The sequence below is a fragment of the Gadus macrocephalus genome, chromosome 8 (genome assembly GCF_031168955.1).
Source record: "Gadus macrocephalus chromosome 8, ASM3116895v1".
NCBI classification, from domain to species: Eukaryota; Metazoa; Chordata; class Actinopteri; order Gadiformes; family Gadidae; genus Gadus; species Gadus macrocephalus.
The window spans coordinates 9,350,253-9,376,152 of NC_082389.1; the positions used below are offsets into that span (position 1 = coordinate 9,350,253).

At 45.2% G+C, this 25,900-nt stretch overlaps 2 protein-coding genes and 1 long non-coding RNA gene across 5 annotated transcripts in view; 2 read left to right on the forward strand and 1 right to left on the reverse strand.

Annotated features, from left to right (window-relative positions):
- The first annotated feature begins 768 nt into the window (after window positions 1-768).
- Window positions 769-7,436, forward strand: mppe1 (metallophosphoesterase 1). Its single transcript, XM_060058670.1, is given in 10 exon segments — window positions 769-1,667; window positions 1,669-1,697; window positions 1,870-1,978; window positions 2,133-2,236; window positions 3,391-3,471; window positions 3,953-4,061; window positions 4,923-5,018; window positions 5,534-5,656; window positions 5,753-5,893; window positions 6,488-7,436. Coding segments are annotated over 10 exon segments (1,230 nt in total). The 5' UTR covers window positions 769-1,427; the 3' UTR covers window positions 6,686-7,436.
- Window positions 7,437-10,784: 3,348 nt separating this feature from the next.
- LOC132462886 (guanine nucleotide-binding protein G(olf) subunit alpha-like) overlaps window positions 10,785-25,900 on the reverse strand; it is a 46,289-nt gene continuing 31,173 nt past the window's right edge. The window contains 8 exon segments of the mRNA XM_060058669.1: window positions 10,785-11,022; window positions 11,024-11,065; window positions 15,340-15,407; window positions 15,826-15,956; window positions 16,296-16,416; window positions 17,398-17,456; window positions 19,862-19,935; window positions 20,072-20,126. Coding sequence (XP_059914652.1) covers window positions 10,918-11,022; window positions 11,024-11,065; window positions 15,340-15,407; window positions 15,826-15,956; window positions 16,296-16,416; window positions 17,398-17,456; window positions 19,862-19,935; window positions 20,072-20,126 — 655 coding nt within the window. The 3' untranslated portion in view covers window positions 10,785-10,917.
- LOC132462888 (uncharacterized) lies at window positions 11,893-13,719 on the forward strand. Of its 3 annotated transcripts, XR_009526921.1 has the most exons (4): window positions 11,893-12,686; window positions 12,828-13,052; window positions 13,175-13,330; window positions 13,371-13,718. It is a non-coding gene; the product is annotated as an uncharacterized LOC132462888 (long non-coding RNA). The 3 variants fall into 3 exon arrangements; XR_009526922.1 differs by having other exon boundaries at window positions 12,828-13,195; window positions 13,237-13,719; XR_009526920.1 differs by having other exon boundaries at window positions 13,175-13,718.

The following is a 25,900-nucleotide window of genomic DNA, read 5'->3' on the forward strand; positions in this document are numbered from 1 at the left end:
TTTCCTCAAGGCAGACACAAAGAGAAAAAAATCTAAACAATTTATTAAAATAAATAAACAAAACAAACAAATGATATCCAAAATACCTTATCCGTCAATATCAGTAGGTATCAGGAGGCGGAGAGAGCGTAGGTGCAGCTTGTCGTGACACAGCTCCAGATCGCAGCTGTAGATGGGACTTGTTTAACCTGTCCCAAACAAGGTGACACACCTTTACCCCCTGCCTGCAGTTGTGCATTAAGGGTGGCAGATGAACTCAGCTCTATCAACAAACAACGCATTGAACGGACGGAGATAGATAACAAACTAACTGTGTGTCTTTGTGCTCAGGGATAATCGGTTTTGTAAGGGCCCAAACTATAACCTGGACATTGTTCTAGTTATTCCCTCAATTTGAAAGAATCTGACTTAGAAAATGTCTCAAGAAGAAAATAAATAAAATAAAAAGTCAAGAAAGTATGTTAGCTTTAATTGATTTATTATGGCCTATTATTTTGACAGTTTCGAAGATTCAGCGTATATTTTCACAGACTTACATTTTTCAAAATAAATCAAGACTTCCGATTGGTGTACTGCGTTGGGCCGACTGCTCACAAAGAGCTAGGTCACGTGCAAACGCGAGTCGATCAATGACGATTTCGCAACAAGATAGGAAGGAATGAATAGGATGGAATCTGGTCCAACTTGTATCCCCGAGGGAGCACGGAGAGACTTCATCTCTTGTATAACATGGTCATGCATGTGTGACACACATAGGTGTGTCACACACACACACACACCGATGGTAGACTGTGTTTCTTGAATTCAACATGGATGGAGGGTCGAGTGTGGCTCGGTCTGGATGGATGGATGATTGACAGCCCCGCTGAAATAATCCAGTAGTGAGTGGTGCTTACAGGCGGAAGTGACAGACACCACATCCACCCCCAGCGGAGCAGCTCGAACTCCGTCACCCTGTCGCTCCGCCAATGGAAACGCGCGAATGCAAGTGAGAGAATTGCGCTGACAGGGAAATCATTTCTGACTGATGACGACGGAGGAGAGAGAGAGAGAGAGAGAGAGAGAGAGAGAGAGAGAGAGAGAGAGAGAGAGAGAGAGAGAGAGAGAGAGAGAGAGAGAGAGAGAGAGAGAGAGAGAGAGAGAGAGAGAGAGAGAGAGAGAGAGAGAGAGAGAGAGAGAGAGAGAGAGAGAGAGAGAGAGAGAGAGAGAGAGAGAGAAAGAGAGCGACGGAGAGAGAGCGGTCTCCCAGGGAGAAAAAACAACAACAAGCTGCGGCGTTTCAGGTTGTCTCTTTTTTTTATACACCGTTTTTGATGTCACCAGCATCACACCGGAGGCTTAAAATAAAGCGTCAAGCTTGGAGGAAGGAAGATGCCTCCTGGAATGTGCCTTCGCCATCAACGCGCTAAACCGGGCCATCCGAAACAATGCCGAATAACAAAGTCATCTCGATCAGGCTCAGCACCGGCTGGCTGGCCGTGGTCTCGCTGCTCGGCCTAGTCAGCGTGTTCTTTTTCTGCGAGTACCTCATCTACTACCCTGTGATCCTGCGCTGCGCCTGGCCAAAGCTCAGCGCTGTGCGCGGGGGAGAGGTGGCCGACGGCCGGTCCACCGGCTCCACGCTCCGCGCAATGGTGCTGTCTGATACCCATCTGCTGGGAGCCGTGGGGGGGACACTGGTTCGACAAACTGAGGAGGTAGCACTTTGTGTCCTACGTCGATTCCATGGTACCAGGGTATCGAGTTAGATATCATGTAAACAGCTCTGAAATGTCTGTGCTGCTTAACTCCATCCCCCGGTGCACGCCACATACCCGCTTGGTAAACAATAACAGTGCTGACTTTCAGGCATGTGTGTCCGGGGTTTAGGGAATGGCAGATGGAGAGGGGTTTCCAGACCGCCTTGTGGCTCCTGCGACCCGAAATCGTTTTTATTCTGGGGGATATATTCGACGAGGGCAAGTGGAGCACCCCCACGGTATGTCTCCCGCAGCCCATAATTCATTTTTTTCCAAAATAGGTTTTATGATGATGATCGTTATTAAATACTTGACATCAACGCATTATTTAGTGCCCACTAACGAGTTTAGTTGTTGTGGTTGTTCTTGTTTTTGTTGTTTATGAACCTACAGAATTGGGAAGATGACGTGCGCCGTTTTCACCGAATGTTCCGGCATTCCACTGACACAGAACTGGTTGTACTGGTTGGGAACCACGACATCGGCTTCCATTACGAGTAAGCGAGGATTTGCATTACTTTGCTTTTACACTGACAAACAGACTTTGATCCGTTTATTGTTGGTTGATATCTAATCTACAACCTGCTAATCTTGCATGGTTGTGATGCACTTTGCTCCCACTGCTACCCCATGGGCTTAAGGCCAGTGTTTTTATTGAAAAATGTTGGGTCAAACAAACATTCATTAAAGAAGTGTGGGTGACGTGTTTAACATGACATTAAGGTACACACAGAATATGAGTGCATATTCTGTTTATCGTGAATAATTCAGGCACATTGATTTCAAATGAAAGCCTAAGAACCCCCCCCCCCCCCTCCAGAACTAGAGTGCCCTACATCAATCTTTCTGATTTGATAGGATTTCCTAAAAATGCTATAAACCCTAAATCCAGTAGAGTTTGTAACAAACACTAATATGTAGGATTTTGTAGGCAGAAAGGCTGACAGCTGTTAGCGAAAAAAGGGAAGTGTGATGTAGAGAAGAAAGAAGTAGGCTATGCAAAATTAAACCGGCTTGATTTGGAATGCCTCCAACACTGTTTCCTGCTGCTATTTGTCCAAACTCTTTGTCTGTGTTCTCTCTAGAATGGACTGGTCCATGCCATGTGTGTGTGTGTGTGTGTGTGTGTGTGTGTGTGTGTGTGTGTGTGTGTGTGTGTGTGTGTGTGTGTGTGTGTGTGCGTGTGTGAGTGCGAGTGTGCGAGTGTGTGTGTGTGTGTTTGTGTGTTTGTGTGTGTGTGTGTGTGTGTGTGTGTGTGTGTGTGTGTGTGTGTGTGTGTGTGTGTGTGTGTGTGTTATCTCTAGAATAGACTGTTCCATGACATGTGTGTATGTTTGTTCTCTCTAGCATGGACTGGTCCTTGACATGACCTCTGTGTGTGTGTGTGTGTGTGTGTGTGTGTGTGTGTGTGTGTGTGTGTGTGTGTGTGTGTGTGTGTGTGTGTGTGTGTGTGTGTGTGTTTGTGTGTGTGTGTGTGTGTGTGTGTGTGTGTGTGTGTGTGTGTGTGTGTGTGTGTGTGTGTGTGTGTGTGTGTATGTGTGTGTGTGTGTGTGTGTGTCTGTGTGTGTGTGTGTGTGTGTGTGTGTGTGTGTTCTCTCTAGCATGGACTGGTCCATGCCATGACACCTGTCTGTGTTTGTGTTCTCTCTAGAATGGACTGGTCCAAGCTCCAGCGCTTTGAGAAGGTGTTCAACTCCACCTCCACCAGGATCCTCACCAAAAAGGGCATCAAGTGAGCAAAAATAGGATTTATTTTACGGGAATTATCTTATTATTATAGGTTTTTTATCAAGTGTTGCCATCAACAGCGACAAGTATGATGCTTAGTAATTTGATTTTTATTATCAAATTACTAAGACAACATGATGCATCCAGGTTTTTGAGTTTTCTCAACTTTTCACTTATACATATTAAAAGAATCTGGTTGCATCATGTTGCCTTGATATTTTGCGCTTTCTCAACGTTTATTTTTTTACTGTCGGCTTAACACATCAATAATTTAAAGTTGGTCAGAGAGATGGGCTTTCTCCCCGCTACTATTCAACAGACTGTTCAATAACACATAAAAAGCCAGCCAGCACGTGAAATATGAAGGATTCCTCAGAGCACAGATTCCATCTGTATACCCATTAGACAAAATTTCGTCCCGAAGAACACGTTAGCCAATCCGAGACTCAATCGACTCATGCCTCCTCTGTGATTGGCTGCTGCAGCTTCCTGCTGGTGAACAGCGTGGCCCTGCACGGCGACGGATGTCCAATCTGCCAGTCCGTGGAAAAGGAGCTGGTCAAACTGTCCCGGGATCTCAGCTGTTCCCTCCAGGTGGGCCCTTGGCTTCTCTACGAGAATAACGACCTTCCGTGGTGGAAATCCTTTAAAGTGTATTGACAACGCACCTCAGAATGAACTTAAAGAGTTTATTATAATGAAGAAAGAATAGTGTAAGGTAAAAGTCGTCTCTGCAGAGAGTCCACACAACCAGTGTTGCAAGATTGGGCCCGATTTCCACGCTCAATCTGGCAACCCTGGCTGCAGCGCGCTACACCCAGGGTCTCCATATTGGGTGGGAAATCTGGCCCAATCTGGCAACACTGCACACAACACTCCAAAGGAAAAACCTTGGACACGAGAAGTTAACGGAGCCGTGCACTAGGCCCTCTCTAAGGCCGGGCCGAAACAACATTTGTTTCACTATGACTCCTTTCAGCTGCCCACCCCTCCTTTTCCAGCAAAAAATAATAACCTAAAACAGGTAATAAAACGCTTGAGGTGGCGTCTTGAAAAGAGAAAACTTAAAAAATGTTAGTACATGGCATAAAGATAATCTTCACAGACGATGATGTAAGCGTGTTTTCCCCAAGGGAGGAAGTGGAGGGATGGCGAAAAAGAGAGAGAGAATGTTGAATAAAGAGAAATACAGCTAAAGTTGAGGAGAGAGAGATAGTGGTGAGAGAAAGAGAGACTGATAGAGTCAGAGATATGACCTAAGCATTGAATAATGTTTTCCATGTTTTCTAGAAGTCACCGCCCAGATAATGTTGAGAGGGGATAGGGAGAGAGACACAGATAAGGGTGCAAGAAAGAGAGTGATAGAGAACGATGAAGATAATGGTGAGAGAAAGAGAGCGGTAGAGAGAGAGAGATATGACCTAACCATTGAATAATGTTCGCCATGTTTTCTAGAATTCACCGCCTAGCAGTAGCATTGGATCAGACAGAGCTGTGGAGGGCTGTGAAGGCGCAGAGAGCCTCCCTCCCACCCCACCAATCATGCTGCAGGTAGTCAATCATTCATTCTGTTGACCACACTGAGGCGTCTCCACACAAGCTGTGTAAGTCCCTGCTGCTGGTTTGGAAGACAATTTCTAAGGCATCCATCCTCCAGTGTGAAGGGGGAAGGATGTTCATGCACACTCACACACTCCAAGTTTACAGGAATGCCTCACGTGTAAGACACTTGCTATCAGTGGACTGGCAACACTCATATCTCTGTTTTATTGGCTGTGAGAATCAAAGACGTTATCTCCACTCTTGACTTTGATAACGGGCTCTGATGGAGTTCTCCCTGCAGAAATTATGTCAGCTCAATCCATTATTTAATATCTGAACATCTTCAAGGCTTGTATCGTTGCTGCTGAAGCGTGACCTCATTTTATATAATTTGCAATGTGTGTTTGTGTGTGTGTTTTATTATTCTTTGATGTGTGGGTCTGTGTCTGTGTGTTTTATTTTCTTACTGTTGTCTGGCCACGTTGTACTGGGCGCTATCCTGATTGGCTGGTCATGTTTCCCAGCACTATCCTCTGTACAGGGTAAGCGACGCCAGCTGCACTGGGGAAGACGCCGCACCGCCTGAAGAGCGCCATCTGCTGTTCAGAGAAAAATATGACGTGTTGTCCAAAGAGGCCTCACAGAAGGTAAGGGACCTTGAATCTGACCACTCGACTGAGTTTTTATTTGACTTTATTTTCTCTTAACGGATTTGTCTTGGAATGTCTCCTATTTTGTCACAGCTGCTGCAGTGGTTTAAGCCCCGCCTCATTCTCAGTGGCCACACCCACAGCGGATGCGAGGTTCTCCATGACAACAGTTACCCAGAAATCAGCGTGCCCTCCTTTAACTGGAGGAACCGAAACAACCCCAGCTTCATCTTGGTAATGACGCCCCCTACTGGGACGGAACAGAAACACACCTATTTTGTGAGAACATAACTGAAGCACCCGTTCGACTCAATGTTATGTCATTTAAAATAATGGGATATTTCTGGTGCACTCTGCAAGAAGTGTTTTAGGTCACCATCATAAATAAATCACATCCGTTTGAACAATAATAATAAAAATCGAAAATCGAAATCTTTAAACTCAGAACACCAAAAAAAAATCACATGTGGCACTAATTCTCTTCCGGAGACATGCTATTTGCAGCTTATCTTTATTTATTTATCTCCCCCCCCTCAGCCTTAATGATTCAGCCTAAAATCAATAGCACATCAAAGAGGAATCCATCACTCGATAGACCCATATTTTACCCCATTCCCATTTAAGAAACTTGCCCTAAGTAGGCCTAACCTTTTTACTGCAACTATTTAATAATCAGTCTCCTAAACCGTTTTATCCGGGCGCACTTTTGCTATAACTGTAGTTACAACTCTAGCAGTTAGAGGGTAACAACGGGAAAACGAACGTAGTGCAGCGCGTTCACACGTTGAAACTAATCTCCCCTATCTCCCTCTCCGCCCCCCGTCTCAGGCGACACTCTCGGAGGGAAGCCACAGTCTGTCCAAGTGCTTCCTCCCAGAGGAGAGCACGGTCATCGCTGTGTACTCCTCCGCCGGTGCCCTGCTGCTGTTGGCCGTCATGGCCCACTGCCTGTGCTTCAAGTCAGTCGGCCCCCTGCTGCCCTGTCTGAGCCTCTGCGCACTCATAGGAAAGCACAAGTATCTGTGAACCGTATGGAAAGACGAAAGAACGGTACAAATCAGGGTGGTTTTTTGTAGCAATCGTACAATATGTATTTTAGTTTATCCACATTTTTATTCTTTTGTATAAATATTTGAACCGATGTCGAAAATTCTAATGATTCCTTCTGTGAAACGGGGGCCAAATTAACGTTTATACTACCTAAGATTGTAAAATTGTTGTGAGCCACGTTAAAGAGATATAATAAATGGAATATATTTTAATTATGGAATACTTATAATGAGCACAAGAGACAATGTATTGTCGCTGATTGGTGCAGCCAAACGCAGAGCCAAATGTCTTGAGAGCGCCATTCGGCCGCTGGGCAGTTTATGTAGCGTTTGTTTATTCGGGTTATTCGCAGGGAGGTGTGCCAAAATTTGTGTTGTTGTACCGTCTTCGCCTCATGGTGTTGTCCTGTAGGGAAAGTGGATGATGTACCATTGACATGAACCAGGAAGCATTTGTAAGATAGATATTTTAAGTACGACTCGTCCCTGGTTTGACAAAATAAATTGTTGATGAATAAGTAAAGAACTTTACTACGATTTTGTGATCAATTTGAGTGAAATAAGGGGAAACAGAATATTGGATTTACTTTGACCTTCTGATTTATATATGTATATTTTAAAACATATTTATTGCCGACTTTTTGTGTCAAATGTTTGTGAGGGTTTTGGCAAATTGTTACAAGTTTGTAATGAAATGTCCATATTAAAGTGGAACATGTCATCTTAAAGTTGCAGTGGTGCAGTTTTCTTCACAAGACTGATTCCTGGCGATAAAACTTTACATTAAGTTAAAATTCAAATTGAATATAAACGCTGATTGATTTCAAGTCACTATCATCTGTAAACCAACAATAAAAATAACAATGAAAACATGGTGCCAAAAAATTTAAATCCATCTCGCCAGGGCATATACAAAAGTCGCACACAGTCGGAAATGAATCAAAGTCCTCTAATGTGCCTCTTTATTTAAAGAAAAATAAAAATGTCATTTAATCATCCTCCCAGGCTAAACAAAGTTTTTAGTTGTTTTTTTTCCATACCGCCAGTCAATTTTCTCTCTCTCTCTCTCTCTCTCTCTCTCTCTCTCTCTCTCTCTCTCTCTCTCTCTCTCTCTCTCTCTCTCTCTCTCTCTCTCTCTCTCTCTCTCTCTCTCTCTCTCTCTCACTCTCTGTCTCTCTTTCTCTCTCTTGCTCGTTCTCGTTTTGGGGGATGGACGTGTACTGTAGCAGAACAGGAGCCTGATGCAGTCATGTACAGGGAGAAGAGCTTGTGTTGTCGAGTGCTGCTCACACATTCATAGTGCCTGTGCCATTGGGTATGACTCCAAGGGACCAAGGAATAATATAATATTGCACGCTCTCATTTATTCGTCTCCATTCTAAAACATGCTTTCCTATGTGTGTATGTATACATATTTACCGTATACATACATAGGTATGTACACCTAGGCACACACATAATTAAACATGTATAATTGTACATATATATTTATATAGACCTATAAATTTACATGTACATACAGTTATAAAAGATTACACACACACACACACACAACTCACGCTCGCGCTCATACACAAACACACACACACACATATACACTCTCACACATACACACACACACGCAAACGCACGCACACACACACACACACACACACACACACACACACACACACACAATGCGTCTGTGAGTCTATGTTTGCTTAATGAACACATGCGCCCACATACGCACAGGCACACACATCAGTACAGGGTTCAGGCATTCTTCATATCGGGAAAAAAACTAAATACAAGAAGAAAAAAAAGTTGGTTCCTATTAAAACAACACCAGGTTGCAAATTTGGACACTTTTCAATGGATTTCCAATGTTCGTTTTTAAAGCTGTGAAATTGAAAACAAAAAAAAAAGAGAAGGAAAAAAAAAATAAGTCAAACCAAGAACGAAGAGAAATAAAAGGCATGGCGCTGCAACATGTGGTATTCACTGCAGGTAAGTGGTTAATTTGCATAATGTATACAGGTTTTTAGAATTTTTTCCCTATTTTTTTTTTTATTATTTTTTACTAAACATCATTTCCTTTTTTTTTTATATAAACCAGAAAAAAACTAAACTCTACAGAGAAAGTCCCCTTTCAGCAGCGGCTGCTGATAGAGCGTTTGACATCAAGCTGTACAGCGCAGTCAAAAACATACTTACATCGGAGCTCATTTACAGGTACAGCCATAATCAAGGCACAAAGATCTACAAGTAGATTTGTTTCTCTTTCAATAAAGTTGTACAAAATAATATTACATTTTACAGTCTGTACAGGATAGATCCACCTTGCACAGTGTACAAGTTAAATGGGGAAAGAGGAGGGGCGGGGGGGGGTGTTGATGGTTGGGGAAGGTGGGGGAGGGGGAGAAAGAAAACAAACCGAAAGAAAACAAACAATACATTTTGCTCTCTCCCGGAGCGGCCTGTCCCACCCCCCGCCGGCCCCCCCTCTCTGGGCTGAAGAGAGGGGGGGAGGGGGGGAGGAGAGATGGGGAGGGCTCTCTCCGAGGAGCTGTGAGTCCCTCTCTCTCCCGCTCTCTGTTGTCGTCCGCCCTAGCATCGCTCATACCGGAGCGAGTGAACGAGCAGGCGGGCGAGTAAGCCAGTGAGGAGGCGGAGCTGGTGGAGGAGGGGGAGGAGGGGGAGGAGGAGGAGGAGGAAGAGGAGGCCACAAGCTCAGGTCCATTCGTTTTGTCTTCCGTTCCAATCGATCGTCTCATCTTCTACTGCCTCCCCCCTTCTGCAATACACTCGTCATCCCTCCATCCTCCGGACACCTATGTGTGTGGTGTGTGTGTGTGTGTGTGTGTTGGTCACACCGATGATGAGGCCTGACTCCGCCCCCTATCCTCTCCGTGTGACCTGGCCAGCGTTCAGCATCTGCCATACAACCAGTCAACCAGCCAGACAGCCAGTGAGCCAGTTAAGCCAGCCAGCCGGACAGCCCAGTCTTCCAGACAATCAGCTAGCCAGCCGGCCAACTAGCCAGCTAGCCGGTTAGCAGGCCGGCCAGTCAGCCAGCCAGCCAGCCGTTCAGCCGTTCAGCCAGCGAGTCCGCGGCAATGTTGTGACAGAGTAATAAATATTGTTGATGCTACATTGTGTGTATACTTCCTCAAAAGAAAAACAATAGAATACAAAGTTATTAAGGAACTGATGCAAAGTGCATTATTTCTTCATCTTTCTCTGTTCCATCGTCTTGCTGTCTTCGGCATGGAGAGGGAGGGCGGGGGGCGGAAGAAACTGTTATGGCAGATGTGTCTTTTTTTTTCAGATGGGGGGGGGGGGGGCAAAGGTCATGTTGGTGACTGGGGGGCGAGTGACACACACGAAGACGGACGAGTTCCTCTGCTTCTGTGGTTTTCTCCCACACTCACACAAACACGCACTGATGCAGGTGCCACTATTCGCCTCTGCAAAGGAGGTCCTGTGGGCGTGTCTTACTTGACCACACCCACCCCCCTTGGGTTCCAATGACACGAGCCAGCGTCCAGCAGGAGGAGCTATGGGAGGGGGTTTCTGGGAGGGGGAGGGTCAGAAGGAGGTAGCCCAAGGCTTCGTGGAATGACGGAAAAAAACAAAAAGAAGTAGAAGAAGAATTATTTTTTTACACAAAGGCCTCCGAAAGGAAGGCCCCAAAAGGAAAGAAATAAAATAAAAATAAAAAGCACAACTATTTGTTTTAAAAAGGGGGCGGGAAATGACTTAAATGTGGATCGCCCGGCTCTCCGTTGGTCCGGGTTTATTGAAGCGCCCAGCTGGCCCTTCCAAGAGCGGACCAAGGAAACAAACAAGTAAATTAAGAGGAGGAAGAGGATTTGACACACTTCAGTAGTACTTCATAGTCCACGGCTGGGGAGGGACGGGGACGGGGACGGGGACGGGGACGGGGGACGGGGACGGGGGACGAGGTCGAAGGATAGTTTTGTTGTTTGTTTGGGGGAGGAGTGAGGGACGGTGTGGTTTGGTGGTGGGGGGGGCATTGAGGGTGCAGAACGGTGTTGGGGGGGGGGGGGGGGGGGGGTGGGGGGGTGTTTGGGGGGGGTGGGGGGGGGGGGGGTAAAGCGACGGAGAAATTTCTTTTAAAAAGAAAGGTCAAAAGAAAACAAAAACTATTTTTAAAAAGTGTGTGAAGGCCGCCCCTTGCCCGGACGCGTCGTTTCCCCCCACGGTGCATCACAAGAGCTCGTACTGCCTCAGGTGCATGCGCTGGATGATGTCCCGGCAGTCGTTGAAGACGCGGCGGATGTTCTCGGTGTCCACGGCGCACGTGAAGTGGGGGGTAGCAGTAGTGTCTGCCGTCGCCGCTCGCCGTGCTGATCCGCTGTTGGGTGTGGGGGGGGGGGGGGGGGGGGGGGGGGGGGGCGCGCAGGGGGGAGGAGGAGGGAGGGAGAGAGGAGGGAGACGTGAGAAACAGATCGCTCCCCACACAGGCCTCACTCACGCCCAAACAATTAACGAAGGTTTGAAAAATGATTTCAATTTGTTTGTGAAATCGTTTTACGAAGAGCATACTACTTGTGGCGGTACGTGCTCCTGATGCGACGTGGGGGAAACGGGCACGTCCGGGCGTGGCCACCGTCACACACACTTTTTATTTTTTGTTTACTTTTTAACTTTTTTATTTTATTTTACTTTATTATAGATTGATATAGAGAGGAGGTTATGGGAGATAGAGGGGAGACCATGCAGCAAATGACCACGGGCATGAATCAAACCCGTGTCACTGCGTTCAGGACTGTGCCTTTATGGTACGCGCCAATTAGTATGTTTTTGAATTAGTAGGTATTTTTTCCACTGTTCAGGTCACCAATTCACACATATGTATGAGACTGGATTAGTGATACTCTGTTCTGGAGACAAAGTGAGAGATGATGGGTTTTGTTTCGGACCGATCGGAGCTTGAACGACGGGTCTGTGTTGCCCACACTGTGGGGACTCAGGTCACATGTGTGTGACAGCCCTCTGGCACCTCCTGAGGGCTCCTGATCACCTCCTGAGGGCTCCTGATCACCTCCTGAGGGCTCCTGATCACCTCCCGGCTCCCAGGAGGAGATCAGTGCAATGGCTAACACCCATGCTGCCTGAGCTCCTCAGCTGTATCAGCTGTAGGTAGACGTATGGTTTGTTTAGGTTTTTGGGTTGGGTTAGCTCTGCTTTGCACGGACACCACATTCTCCACTCATCCACACACGGCACTCATTACTGATGACTGATGGACATGCATCACTTTAACTTACTTTACCGTGAGTTGGTTGAATAAACGATTATTGTTAAACTATGTGGTCTCCTCTTTGTCATTCCCCTGATGAGTATCACACATAATAATAATATAATAATACATTTAATTTAGAGGCGCCTTTCAAGACACCCAAGGTCACCTTACAGAGCATATAGTCATCATTCAAAACTATGTAAAACAGACTAGGAATAAAAGGAAAACAGAGGTTAAACATGAAGAATAATAATAATTAATAACACTCAAAGACGCCTAAAGTGAAGGGGGGACCTCACTGTCACACACATGACAGTTTGGTCGTTTTTTTGAGAGATTGGGGATTTGGATTGGGGTAGATTGTTTTGGGTACGTCTACAGGTGCTGGTATTTTGGTATAGGTTCTTGAATTGGGAATATCTGGAGTTTTCCTTGCATGCTTAGCAACTTGCTCTAACAGTTTGTTTGCATCCTTTTTGTTTAATGTGGTGGTGAAAGTGGGTAGAGCTATATGCACAGGATCACGTCTCGGGTGTTCTGAGGGTCACTGCATAGCAGGGGCTTTTCAGACCCACTAGTTTACATTGAGTAAATAGCCCCCGCAGGTTATCACGAGAAGACTAGGGATGAGTTACTGTACATAGTTAGCCTTTGGGCATTATCTAGTCTAGGGCAGGGGACGCTCCAGTGTTCCTTTTAGCTAGTACTTGTATTGCTAAGCACCTTTTTGGTTGCGATTGTTGGAGCAGTATGACTTCTATCGTAGCTGAATTTGTTCGGTCTCCTTCTGAGGCATTGCTTGATAGCTGCACTAAGGATCAGCTTTGAGAATTATTTAGTAGGGTGATGAGTTGGTTGGTATGGTGTTAAGGTTGGTTGGTATGGTGCTAAGGTTGGTTGGTATGGTGATGAGTTGGTTGGTATGGTGTTAAGGTTGGTTGGTATGGTGATGAGTTGGTTAGTAGGGTGATGAGTTGGGTGGTATGGTGTTAAGGTTGGTTGGTATGGTGATGAGTTGGTTAGTAGGGTGATGAGTTGGTTGGTATGGTGTTAAGGTTGGTTGGTAGGGTGATGAGTTGGTTGGTATGGTGTTAAGGTTGGTTGGTATGGTGATGAGTTGGTTAGTAGGGTGATGAGTTGGGTGGTATGGTGTTAAGGTTGGTTGGTATGGTGATGAGTTGGTTAGTAGGGTGATGAGTTGGTTTTTATGGTGTTAAGGTTGGTTGGTAGGGTGTTAAGGTTGGTTGGTATGGAGATGAGTTGGTTGGTAGGGTGTTAAGGTTGGTTGGTATGGTGATGAGTTGGTTAGTAGGGTGATGAGTTGGTTGGTATGGTGTTAAGGTTGGTTGGTAGGGTGATGAGTTGGGTGGTATGGTGTTAAGGTTGGTTGGTATGGTGATGAGTTGGTTGGTAGGGTGATGAGTTGGTTAGTATGGTGATGAGTTGGTTGGTATGGTGTTAAGGTTGGTTGGTAGGGTGATGAGTTGGTTAGTAGGGTGATGAGTTGGTTAGTAGGGTGATGAGTTGGTTGGTATGGTGTTAAGGTTGGTTGGTATGGAGATGAGTTGGTTGGTAGGAGGTTAAAGTTGGTTGGCAGGGTGATGAGTTGGTTGGTATGGTGATGAGTTGGTTGGTAGGGTGATGAGTTGGTTGGTAGGGAGATGAGTTGGTTGGTAGGGAGTTGAGTTGGTTGGTAGGGAGTTGAGTTGGTTGGTATGGAGTTGAGTTTGTTGGTAGGGCGATGAGTTGGTTGGTAGGGCGATGAGTTGGTTGGTAGGGTGTTAATGTTTGTGGTTCGGTGGTTAGTTAATTTGTTGAAACCCTATCATGCTTGTTTGTTGTCGTCTGACGGTCTGAGTCTTCTTTGAATGTGGGTAATTCCACAATTCCAAGTACAACTGGTCACCCGAGTGTCAGGCAGCTTTTGAGAAAGTGGAACATCAACTGTGTTCAGCTCCTGTCCTGGCTGCTGCTCAGCTGGGGAAACCTTTCAAGTTGCAGACGGATGCCAGCAATGTTGGCGCTGGGGTGGTTTTATTGCAGTCAGATGGTCACGGTTTTGCCAGACCTGTATACGACTTTTCTAAAAAAGTTCAAGAAATATAAGTTGCATTGTTCAGTGACTTATGGTTCCACCCATGTAACATATGTTGTCTTCCAGGTTACGTGGTGAACACCGTTCTTATGGAGGGGGGTGTGCCAGCCCCCTGGCAGCTCCTGAATGCCCGGCTCCCAGGAGGAGATCAGTGTAATGGCTAACACCCATGCTGCCTGAGCTCCTCAGCTATATCAGCTGTAGCAGTCAGCCACTTGCTCTCCCCTTTGACGTATGGTTTGTTTAGGTTTTTGGGTTAGCTTTGCACACACACCACCTTCTCCACTCATCCACACACAGCACTGATTACTGATTTACGTGCATCACTTTAACTTACTTTAGCTTAAGTTGGTTATGTAAACGATTATTGTTAAACTAAAAGCCATGTGTGGTCTCCTTTGTCATTCCCTTGAGCCGGGCTGTGACACATGTGATCAGCTTCCCTAGTTTCTCAGTGTATCAGTTCCTAGCTTCTTAACTTTACTAACTTTTTTCCTCTAAACATATCTCCACCATTTTTTTTTCCGGATTTTCTTAAGCTCCCTGAGCAAACGCTGACCACTTTTGTTACACTTCCCCAGCAGCCCAGCCTGAAGCCTGTGTGAGGTGGGCTAGCTATCGCGGTGCAGATATGCCTCTGCTTAGGATGTGAATGGCGTCTTGTACTCCTTTGAATTGATCTGCATCACAAGCCTGGTCCAAAGAGGACTACTGCGATGGTCGCTTGTAATCTTCACCAAGAAGTGTTTGTTCTGCAGTGATGACGCGTTGATCTGGTGGCGTAACGCCACTTGGCAAGGTCTACATGCCATGCCTCGCGGGGGGCCCGCATGTACAAATATAAACACAGGAATGTCCACCAGAAGGATATGTAAAGAGTTATTATGCATTTGGGTGTGAATTTCTCAATGATTGGTCCTCCTAAGTAACCTGTTCCAAGATGTTCTGCTGTGGAAGGAAGTAGGAAACGTAAGGGTGAAATGAAAAAATCTAAAATAAATTAGTGGTGGACTGTTACCAAACACAATGATATAAAACATGTATATTTTGAAAAATGTATAAAAGAAAAGGCTAGTTGTTGCCACATATTGGCTACTGCATAAGAGGACAGATGGCATACCAAGCTTGGCTTAATTGTTGGCACAATGTGTTGACTTCTCCCTTTTAAATGTTTCTAAGCAACAAAACTGCTAAATTGTTGGTGCATATTAAAAGGTATACAGATGGGAATACATCAGGCAAGTATATCAGAAAGCTAAGCCTGATATACACCTGGGTGGATACTTACGAGAAACTCATCGCGGATGAAGAACTTAGCTCTCGTTACTTTCGGGTCTTCACCTGGTTCAGGAGTTGCTAAAGATAAAACAGAACAGGGACAACTCAGTTGACACACCACGATACAAATCAGCAGGATTCCTGTGTTTAGATTCATATCTAGATTCAACAACCCAACTTGAATCTAGATTGCATCTAGATTCCCTTGCTTTGTATTGGTTTACGACCAATTGGGCCACGTATTAGCCAACTGTGACCTGACAAAACTGCCGTAAGAGATTCTGTTCCGACAATAACTGATTTCTAGGTAATCTCGATTGAACGTGGGGTACACTAGCTCAGAAGGGGGTTTGGACCATGGTGATCTACATCTACTGTCTGTTCATCTCAAGTTCACAACCGTGTTTCAAATCGCACCTTGAAGCGGGATTCAAAAACTCATGTAACTCATGTAAGTGCCTGTATGTGGATAGGATTTATCTAGAGAGGCACAAACCTTCATTTGGTATGGTGTAGCGAGCGTATTCAGGGAAGTAGTCTTCGATTTTGGATTTCCCAGCTAATACTTTTTCAGCCAGCATATCCTGCTTGTTCAGGAATAGGATGACCGATATAGTGCGTAACCACCTGCAAGAGAACGGACACGACGCTTAATGGTTGAACCACCCAGTGGCCTGACCTGTTCGGTACAAGCGGAAGACATGGTTTAAAAAAAGAACGAATGTACATATCAGCACTTTAGTAATCATAGTGAGTTGGATTACAATTACAGTATATGTATTCATTATGTGTCGTTGTATTGAGAGGATGAGTAGTCAGGGACACTGGTAAAACACATTAATGACAGATCTGGAAAGAACAAACTTCAGCAAATCCTAAAAACCGAAGGACCCAATCCATTGACAATGAATCTACAAAATAAAGCAACAGTAACTCCCAGTTACTGTTATCCCAGTGCAAACTTACCTGTTGTTCCAAATACTGCGGAAGAGGTCCAGAGCTTCCCGTAGCCGGTTTGTGTCGTTGTCTTCCCTTATTACCATGTTGTAGCTGCTGCTGGCCACCACGAAGATGATCGCAGTCACGTCTGCCATGAAGAGAAGCACCAGGGAATCCGTCACATTACAACTTTCAAAGGGGGGCTATCATGCTTTTCGACTTTTCCCTTTGCTTTAGAATGTTAAATGACATATAAATAAATGTTTTACATCTGCTAATCTAGAAAAATCGAAGTCTGAGCAAGAGGTGGTTTTCGCGCCAAACGAAATCGCCCCTGCGTGAAACAGCTTGTTTGGGCAAACTTTACTTCCGCAACAGTGTGACGTCAGTTTGCAGTAGGGGGAGTGTGAATCGGTTGAAATGCGTTTTAAAGTGGCCAACGCTCAAAGATTTCCAAAGATTCTCATTTGAATAAACGTCAGCCAAGTCACATACATTGCGACAGAGCATGTATGATCCGCTAATGAATGAACTTGCGGTACCGTCTTTTGCATGTGATGAATGTTAGGACCTGGGTGTCGCTGGCTGCCTTCCCCGCCATGCATTCAAATCACAAGCGACGAACGGTTAGTGATCTGTTTCCCATCACTTGGCGTTGGTTAATCCACCAGAGTGGGTGCGACACGCTCTCCAGCTCCCTTGTGTGTGCAACTGTGTCCTTTTGTTTTTTTGCCATACGGGCCGCCAAAGAGAATGACTTCAGGATGCCCCTTAAAGACACCTCAGCTCATGTCATGCACAAGTTGTGATGTAGATCACTACATCAGCATAACGGTCCATAGTCCACATGTATGATCATGGGTAGGACTCTGACCCCATATGTATTATATCTGGTTATTCTTGGTAAAAGGTTCTTATGGTGTGATGTAAATAAAGAAGGTACTTTTAAGGTCAGGAGACTAAAAGTGCCCTTCAGCATTTTAAGGGAAACATCTGGGGCTCTTTATTCGTTAAGGTCCAACCTATAAGCTGTGTCAGACTATGTGGGGAAGCAAACACAAGTGGAAGGAGGGCTTTTATTTTGTGGAGCTGGAATGGTCAAGACGACCCAGAGGAGTAGGGGACTTACCGTTAAAGCACTGGATCCATTTCCTCCTCTCATCTCTCTGGCCCCCAACATCGAACATGCTGTGGAGGAGAAACAGCGTTTAGTTAGGTCACAAGCGTCAAAGATGGACCGACGGCGCCCTCTTGTGGCCAAACAGAGTACACACACTTCCGGCACAAAGGAGCACAACAACATGACAAACGCATCAAACTCCTCTTGAAAATAGCTTTTTTATTTTTTTTAGGTTTTATATTAATACATATTTACGTATATATATATACACACACATATATACATACATGTATAGATAAAACTATATAAATTAAATGATATGTATATATATATATATTATGTACATATGAAAGTATCTTGTTTCTCTTCTCAGTAAGTGGTTACATAAAATCCTCCTCGCAGTTTCGGAAATCTTGGAACTAAAGAGTAAAGATTCATGAACTAAAAAAAAACATACATTTATCATTTGACATCAGCGCTTAAGTTCCTGCACAATTGTGATTTCTTGGAAATCAGCAAAGCCCGCTGGTGAACCAAAAACCCTTAAAAGCCCAGATTGAATCGTGGCAAGGGAAGTAGGGGCAGAACACATTCATCCATCACCCAGGACGTGATATAATCAATACAAAGAGCCATTTCAAACAGCAGAACAAGTCTGTTGTGTCTAGCTGCCCTGGAAATGGGTCACCGCGGCCTGAGAGATTAGACAACGCTCCCTCAAATCTTTACTGCTTGCTTTTGTAACAGTAGCCAGTGGCCAATCACGGCTTGTGCCTGCACTTTGAAGTCACATGTCTCGGCTGGGACTCTGGTGGGGGGGGGTATGTCCCCGGCATATGACCTGTTCCGCTTCCTACATGTCGTACAGGGGAACTAATGCCGCGTTCAAAACAATCTGGGTTTCCGGGAGGTTCGCACCTTATGCTCGGAGGAAAGTGCTTCGAACACTCTGTTGGGTCAGAGTTTTCGCTCTGAGTTTCGTGCGGAAGTAAAGCTACCCGAGATCACGTCACAACAATGGCTGCCCATTTCATCTATAGACTAAAGTGAACTTGCAGCAAGCCCTAAGAGGCGAACTTAACACCCATTCTAACATTTGCATTACGATACATTATAGCTTACAATTATAAACATCACCTGATCAATTCTCGCTGATGTTCAACCATAGCAAGCAGTTCTAATAACTGATTCATTTGATTCAGCAAAAGAGGTGCAAAAGGTCCCTGCCGGCATCCATACTTGTTGTTATGAAATCTAGTCTCACGAACAATCTGTTTATCCGGTTTTATATCATAGCCTACGGATTTCTGAGGGGCGTTTCCTGAACACTCTTATTTCGGGAGAAGGGAAGGTTTACGTAAAGACACGTAAGAGTTTCCGAACCTCCGAGCCGTTTTGAAGGCGGCATAAGACGCACTCTGGACCACGGGCCTCAGAGTGGCCATCACGGCCGCTCCGGTGGTCAGGCTGAGCCGGACCTGGCCTGTAGGCCCCGGTGAGATCGTGAGTAGGAGGGGAAACTATGGATAACGCTGCAGATAATAACGACCGAGCATCTGGGAGCTCTACAATAAGGCCCTACTTTGACCGTTACAATCAATCGTCATTATTGGGTTTATGCAATTTTTCTTGTTTATCATTTTTGTTTCGATCGTGCCACACAGCCTCACATGGCAGGAATCTCTCGGCGTATGTTGCTCTGTAGATAAGACTACTAATGACTATTATTTATAATATTATTCATCATCAGTTGTTGATCTGTTAATTTGAGTTGTCATCTGTATCTGTTTGAGGACGGAATGAGAAACGTACAAGCTCAATTGATATATCCACAGAAAGGTAATTTAAAAACTTTTTGTCGATGTATATTGACTTTAATTACAAATTGATCAGTCAAGATCTTATCTTAATTGTTTAAACGTGTCGGTTGAAGACACACTGCAAAGAAACAATGTAAGAATCTTGCTATAAAGGTCCAAGTTATCATGTAGCCCAATGGTAGAATGATGGCACTCAAATAAATATTCAAGAATTAAGATTGATATAGTTTACTGGCCATAAGCCCAGTCAATGTATTTATGAACTTTAGAAATTAAGCATCCTTAAATCCATACCACAACCTAACCATTTACAGCTTTGCAGTAAAATATCCTTCAAGTTAATACCTAAATTAAAATGTATAACCCCATTTCTAATTTCACAACATGACAAAATAATATGAGTTTGGACCTACAATGTCGAATATCATAGCTGCTCAGCTATACCATGGATGGAAAATATTTTGACATATATTTATATGATATATATAACCCAATACATTTTAGGCATCACCCCTTGTTGTCTGGTGGTGGGTCTAATTGTAAAAATTTCACATTGGTATCTGCAAAAAAGAAAACCCAATGTGCAGGAAGAGCCTCTGTGCCAGCGTGACATCACTTCCTGTTTAGCACCGGTGCCACCTGCAGATACTTACTGAAAATTGACTTTGTCTACTTGGAACCTCGTCTCAAAAATCCCTGAAGTCAACACTCGGCAGCGTAGCAGGTCCTGGAGAAACAGAAGAGGACGAAGCAAAACAACACAATTACACAGCTGAGTAGGAACACTAAACAAAACCCCTCACAGACCAACAACAAGATAAAGACAAAATTATACAGATAACACTCCAGGGGCGGTGACTGACCTGGTCCGTCGGTGTGTATTCACTCTGTCTTACGGAGTCAATTCTGTCCAGGAAACTGTGGAGCAAAAGACAGAACTAATGTCATGGTCTGATAACCGGTTCAGAGGTTAAACGGGGCATAACCATTGATCTCTCCTATTCTATGACAACCTCTGCTCGTCGACACAACTCCAGCAGTAGAGGGTGTCAGAATGCATCTGGCAGCAAACGGAAAGCAGAAACATGAAAACAAAATGGCCCAAAATAATCCAACAGCCTAATGGTTCCCCGTTGATGGAATGTAAATATGTACGTCAAATTCCCAGCCGCTGTTTAATCAGAAGCGACAGCTGTGGTCGGCACAGAATTAGAGAATATCTACGACGGCTAGCTTAACTACTAGCTTCTCAGCAAGCAACCCAGTAGCCCCCCCCCCCCCCCCGCCCCCATCCCGACCAAACACCCCGACTTCCTCCCCTATCCACCCCTCTCCTTCCCCAGCAAGGCACCCATTTTTCTCTCCCCCTAGACAGGGCTGCTAGTACAGCCTATGACCAGCAGAGGGCATGGCTGTTCAGCACGGGCTATTTTGGTCTCTCCAGCAGGAGCGATTACATAAGGCCGTTATTGAGGAGGTTAGACTGCTTGCCATGACCCTCTCCCTCCACTACGAGGAGAAGGAGAGCATGCATGTGCAGGCGCTAGCATTAGCCGTAGCATTAGCTGTTGCACAGCGGTAGCGATAGCAGCTGGGCCTCTGTGCAGCACGGCGAACAGGAAGGCGGGCTTCCTCACAGAGACGGGGGAGAATACACCGTCACAACGACCAGGCCGCGGTCCTGTCTGGTGTGGGCTGAACACTGGTTGTCGACTGAATGGCCTTCGTAGGAGCACCCTCTCTCTAACATAATCTATCCTCCATCATATGTGAAGTTATAGATTCTATAACATATTATGTATTTTTATATGTATGCAATTATTTACAAGGTTAATAAGTGCAAACAAATATTTAAAATGATATGAATCATAGAACATGGCTAATTATATCATGGTTGCCCAGCCCTACATAATAATTGATGACTCCATTGACATTTTTCGGGTCATTTCATTTCAGACAAGCAATACTAATAAACCTACAAAGAAACCTGGATGTGCTTGGTGATGTCAGATGGTCATATGACATCACAAGAAATTCCTCAAATGTGCAACGTTAAAGTCCAAAAAATATATAAAAAATTCGGTCGAAGTCATCCGAATAAACAAAGATAAGATGTTTGTGTTAGGCAACATGGAGGGCAAAGGGAACTAACCCAGAGCCTGGAGAAGACAAGAGGGAGGCAGGGGCTCAGCACATGACGAGAGCCACAGCACTCGTGTGGTGGGGCGGTTACGGCTTCAGCCCAGAGGAGGCCTGTACACGCGCCACTGCAGAGATCGTCCGTTTGTCTCTCTCCCGGTGAAGTTTGAATCTCTGTCTGAGTTTTAGGGCATTTACATTGAAATAAATACTGTCCTTACAATAAAGCTTTCAACATTTCTTTGCTCCAAAATTCTACTATGACATTTATCTGGAGAAAAATGTAGTCACATTACCAAAATATATTTGCTTAACATATATTACCAACATCCCCAGAAATGTAAAGATTTACCACACAACGATAGAACAGATTTCTGTGTGTGCGTGTTTGTGTGTGTGCGCTCGTGTGTGCATGTGCATGTGCTTTTGTGTGTGTTTGCGAGTTTTCGAGAGAAAAACAGCCTCATACTTTCTCTCATTTCTCTTCCAACAAATGTATTCATGCACAACCAAAACCAAACCTTTGCAACCCTTACTCCAGAAAATGCTAAAATATTGGATTTGTGAACTGTATCAAAAGAGCTTATCAATGAATAGCACAGATCCCTTTCTAGCTATTAAACATCATAAAATATATAACATAATTTATGATCATGATAGTAATCTTTCAATGGAAAAAGGTCTACAAAACTCTTAACATGCAAAGCTGACCAACGTTTACACTTCTGAACAAGCTAAAAGTTTAAATATAAAAAATGAATAAACAAGTACATCAAATCCCTAAACTAGCTTTGAGCCCATTCACACACCAAATGCAAACAGTGCACACATGCACACATGCACACACACACACACACACACACACACACACACACACACACACACACACACACACACACACACACACACACAAAACTGAAACAAAACATTGCAAAAATAGCTCCAGTTTATTCCCCATCACTGCAACAATGTGGGAGTATTTATAGTCAGCCATCTTGGTGAGGGAAAAAAACCCTAGGTTATAATTACTGAGCGCTTTGTGACTGCCATGTGACATAAGTGCTATTGGTAGAGCACTGAAGACCCAAATATAGCCTGGCCTCTCATTCACAGCCACCACTACATCCAGGACATACAAAAAAAGACTGATCATCGAATGCCTTATTAAAAGCTTGGGCCGGGCGGTTTTTAGGGACTGCTGAACGTACTGGTCTAGTGTGAAGTAGAACAAGTCCCATTCTGGTCTGAGTTCCCCGCAAAATAATTTGCACTAGTTGGCATGGTAGAGCAGACTCCGCCACACAGCCACTTCTGACAGAGCGGCTCCTTTCAGAACGCAGCGATGGATGGATGTAATGGAAAATCGATATGTTTTAGGCTTTTGCCTATTATCACATTTGCTTTCTCACGCTTTCTTTTAGCCCCACTGTATGTTTTCCCATAGGGCCTGGACTAAACTGAACGAAGGTGGGGTAGGCTCCGTAACTGCTGGCCACCACTGCCGGGTGCCAACCACAAACAAATAGAGTTTGGCGTATTGGCAACAATGCAGGGGCCTCTGGCCTTTAGGTTAACATCTCCCTCCTTTGATGTGAGGATAATTGCATTGATGGGAGGGGGCTCACACTGCTAGAGAGGAGACGAGTGTATGCATACATTAAATAGGTTATTTCCTACCAGTTTTGTGTGCTTTTTTTTCTTGTATTTAGCACTCTCATCTGTCCTTGACGCAAAAAATTATAAAGGAATTGCCACGACAATTTGGGAAATTCTACAAAATCATTACTCCAAGACCCGGGAACCCGAGCACGGCTTAGGACCGGGTCACGGAGCGACACCTCCCCACCGGATGACTGTGGCCAGCTTACTGGGGCGAGACTGGAATAGATTCAGGGGTTCCTCAGTACGGTTTCCTGAGGGTAAAAGACTCGGGCCAGGTGAGACCACGATGTGTGTGAAGTAACAAGAATATGGTGGGGTAGAGGGAGGGGGGCCAGGGTAGAAGAAAATGTGTAGAGTGTAGGACTCTATGATGTCAATGTCACCCGAGTTCTAGAGGCAGAGCTGGACTGCCCCGGTGGACCGTGTGTGAATGCTCCCCCACCTCCATCGTATGACAACGCCCAGGCCGCCGCTCCGTCAATCAACCTCTACTCTGACTTGGAAAGCATGGTGGCAGGAGCAAACCCCATACCAAGATGCCAAAAGTGGATGTGGATTGGTCGCGAGACATTGAATCGGTTGGTGTACCGCATGACTTGCCGCACAACGGGTCACGCCAGCCATGCAGATCGAAGCAACGACCAAGAGGCTTTACCTCGCCCGAATAGACGCCCTGGAGAACCCCAAGCCTGTCGGTCCCTTCAGGGACCAAGGTGGCGACATGTCAAGTGGAAGGACCATGTTCCTTGCAGGGCTTCACAAGCCGGGGACAGGTCTGATTCCGTTGTAGCGCCATGGATCATTAGACCACTGGCTAACCTGCCTGTGATGTGACGGTGCATCCCTCAAGGAGCAGAGGTGGATAGGGGCATTCAAATGGACAGGACGCAGGGGCAGGCCAGGTCCAACGGTATGTGTGCATTGTGACACAATCAACCCCGGAAAAAAACATCCGGTATTGTAACCTTTGCCTCAAAACGTACACAAGCACCACATCCAAAAGATAGGTTCTAACTAGCCTCATGCGACCTGATCAGCTCCGAAAGACTAAAATAACTGTAAATGGTAACAAGTATAACATTCCTGGTCGATTCAGGGGCAACACATTCAGTGATATCCACCAAGGAAAGGAGAGATCAATCGAAATTGGGCAGTCCTAATGTACAACCCTTTTTGGAAAGGAGTGCACATGATCCACTCAAACATTATTTTTTTCGGTCTAAACCAATGTGTCTGACAAACCGGTTGGGGGGAGATTTGAGGTGTCGCCTAGGGCTGAGTGTCATTCGCACCGACATCGGCCTCACGGTTACTTCCGATGCAAACCCCACCATCTGAGCACACTTGTGTGCATTACACTCACCAGGATACTTTCATTCATGGGACTTGCTGCCAGAGGGACCGGGGTCAATAGCTGACATACTGATAACAGATGCATACCACTGCATGCAGAGTCAGCCAGAAGTGTAACACAGGTCCACTGATGATATGCACCGTACTGCCAGAGTGTCTGATGACGGACCATGAGCAAGGTTTGAGGAAGTACAAAGAAGGGTGTATAACCTCCTAATGTTAAAGGCTGAAATGTTGCTTTAGAAATTAGACATTCTGCCTGATTACAGTGGCCTGTTCTGGTGAAGTTTTGTTCTGTGAGGTTTTACGATGTTCCAGGCTCCACACCACATTTGTCATGCAGAACCCAGACATGACATGGGCTGAATTAGGTTTACGGGCTGTAAGGGGGGGAGGCGCATGGCATTGGGAGGGGGGGCTACGCAAGGGACAATATTCTTCCCCCGCAACGGGGCTGAGACACAGAGTCTGGGATGGAGCTTTCGAGACCACACACACGTCCACCAAATGCGTGGTAATAGGGAGTCGCCTGAGCTTTTACTCCCACGGACGACCGTGGATGACCCACGATTGGCTGAAATCCCTCCCAACATGTGGGCTAAAAATAAGTATGATGAGGGCCACACACAAAATGGGGACCCCCTGGTGGTGACTCCTAAATCCACTCACAGGCCAAGACAACCCCAGTACTAGGGCTGGGCGATAAACCGATTTTATCGATTAATTCGAGTGTGTAGCTCACGTCGACTTGTTCAAATGAAAATCGGTTTTCTCTTCAACATCCGCAAACACTTCCCTCTCAGCTCCCGTAGTTTGGAATGGGCTCAGCCCTCCCCCCGCACGCAAATTTTTTTTTTGCAGGGTGGTAGCGGGAAGCTCGTGAATATTCATGAGGGAACTGATCCCTGATTTGCTGGGACTTGTTGGCTGGGACTTGGCTCGCTGGGACTTTGTCAGAGGGCTTGTGTGAAAATCACGAACGCAAATGAATTAAACGTTGTTATAAATCAACACGAATAATGTGACACATGATACCCACCTACTACACGGCAACTCTAGCTACCTTTCTGTAAGTACAAACGTTAGCTCACTCGTCTAAAAGCCCCTGTGAAACTGTTATGTGTCACAGCCTGGGCTACTGTAGTAAATAATTTTTTTATTTATTATATTTTATAACGTTATGTATAGCGCATCGCAGTGCTTTCGGAAGCTGGTGATTGTTTCCAAGTTGTTTTTTTCTAATTGTTGTCCATCCATGTCTTGATATTTCCATTAAGATTCCATTCTGTTCTGTTTCTAGAAGTAGTGAGCATAATGGCAGGATTTATTAAAGCTTGCAACATTTGCCAGACCCATGTCAACTTTGAGGAGATGGAGCTGCTGGAGGTTAGGTGTAGATGGATAAGAATAAACCGTATGATTTCTGATATTTGTTTATAGTGGTTCTGCCACACCCCACAACCAATTACATTATAGAAAGAAGGGCCATAAAATCGGTAGGCCTATCCATAGAATATTTTCGAGTAGGGCTAAATTAA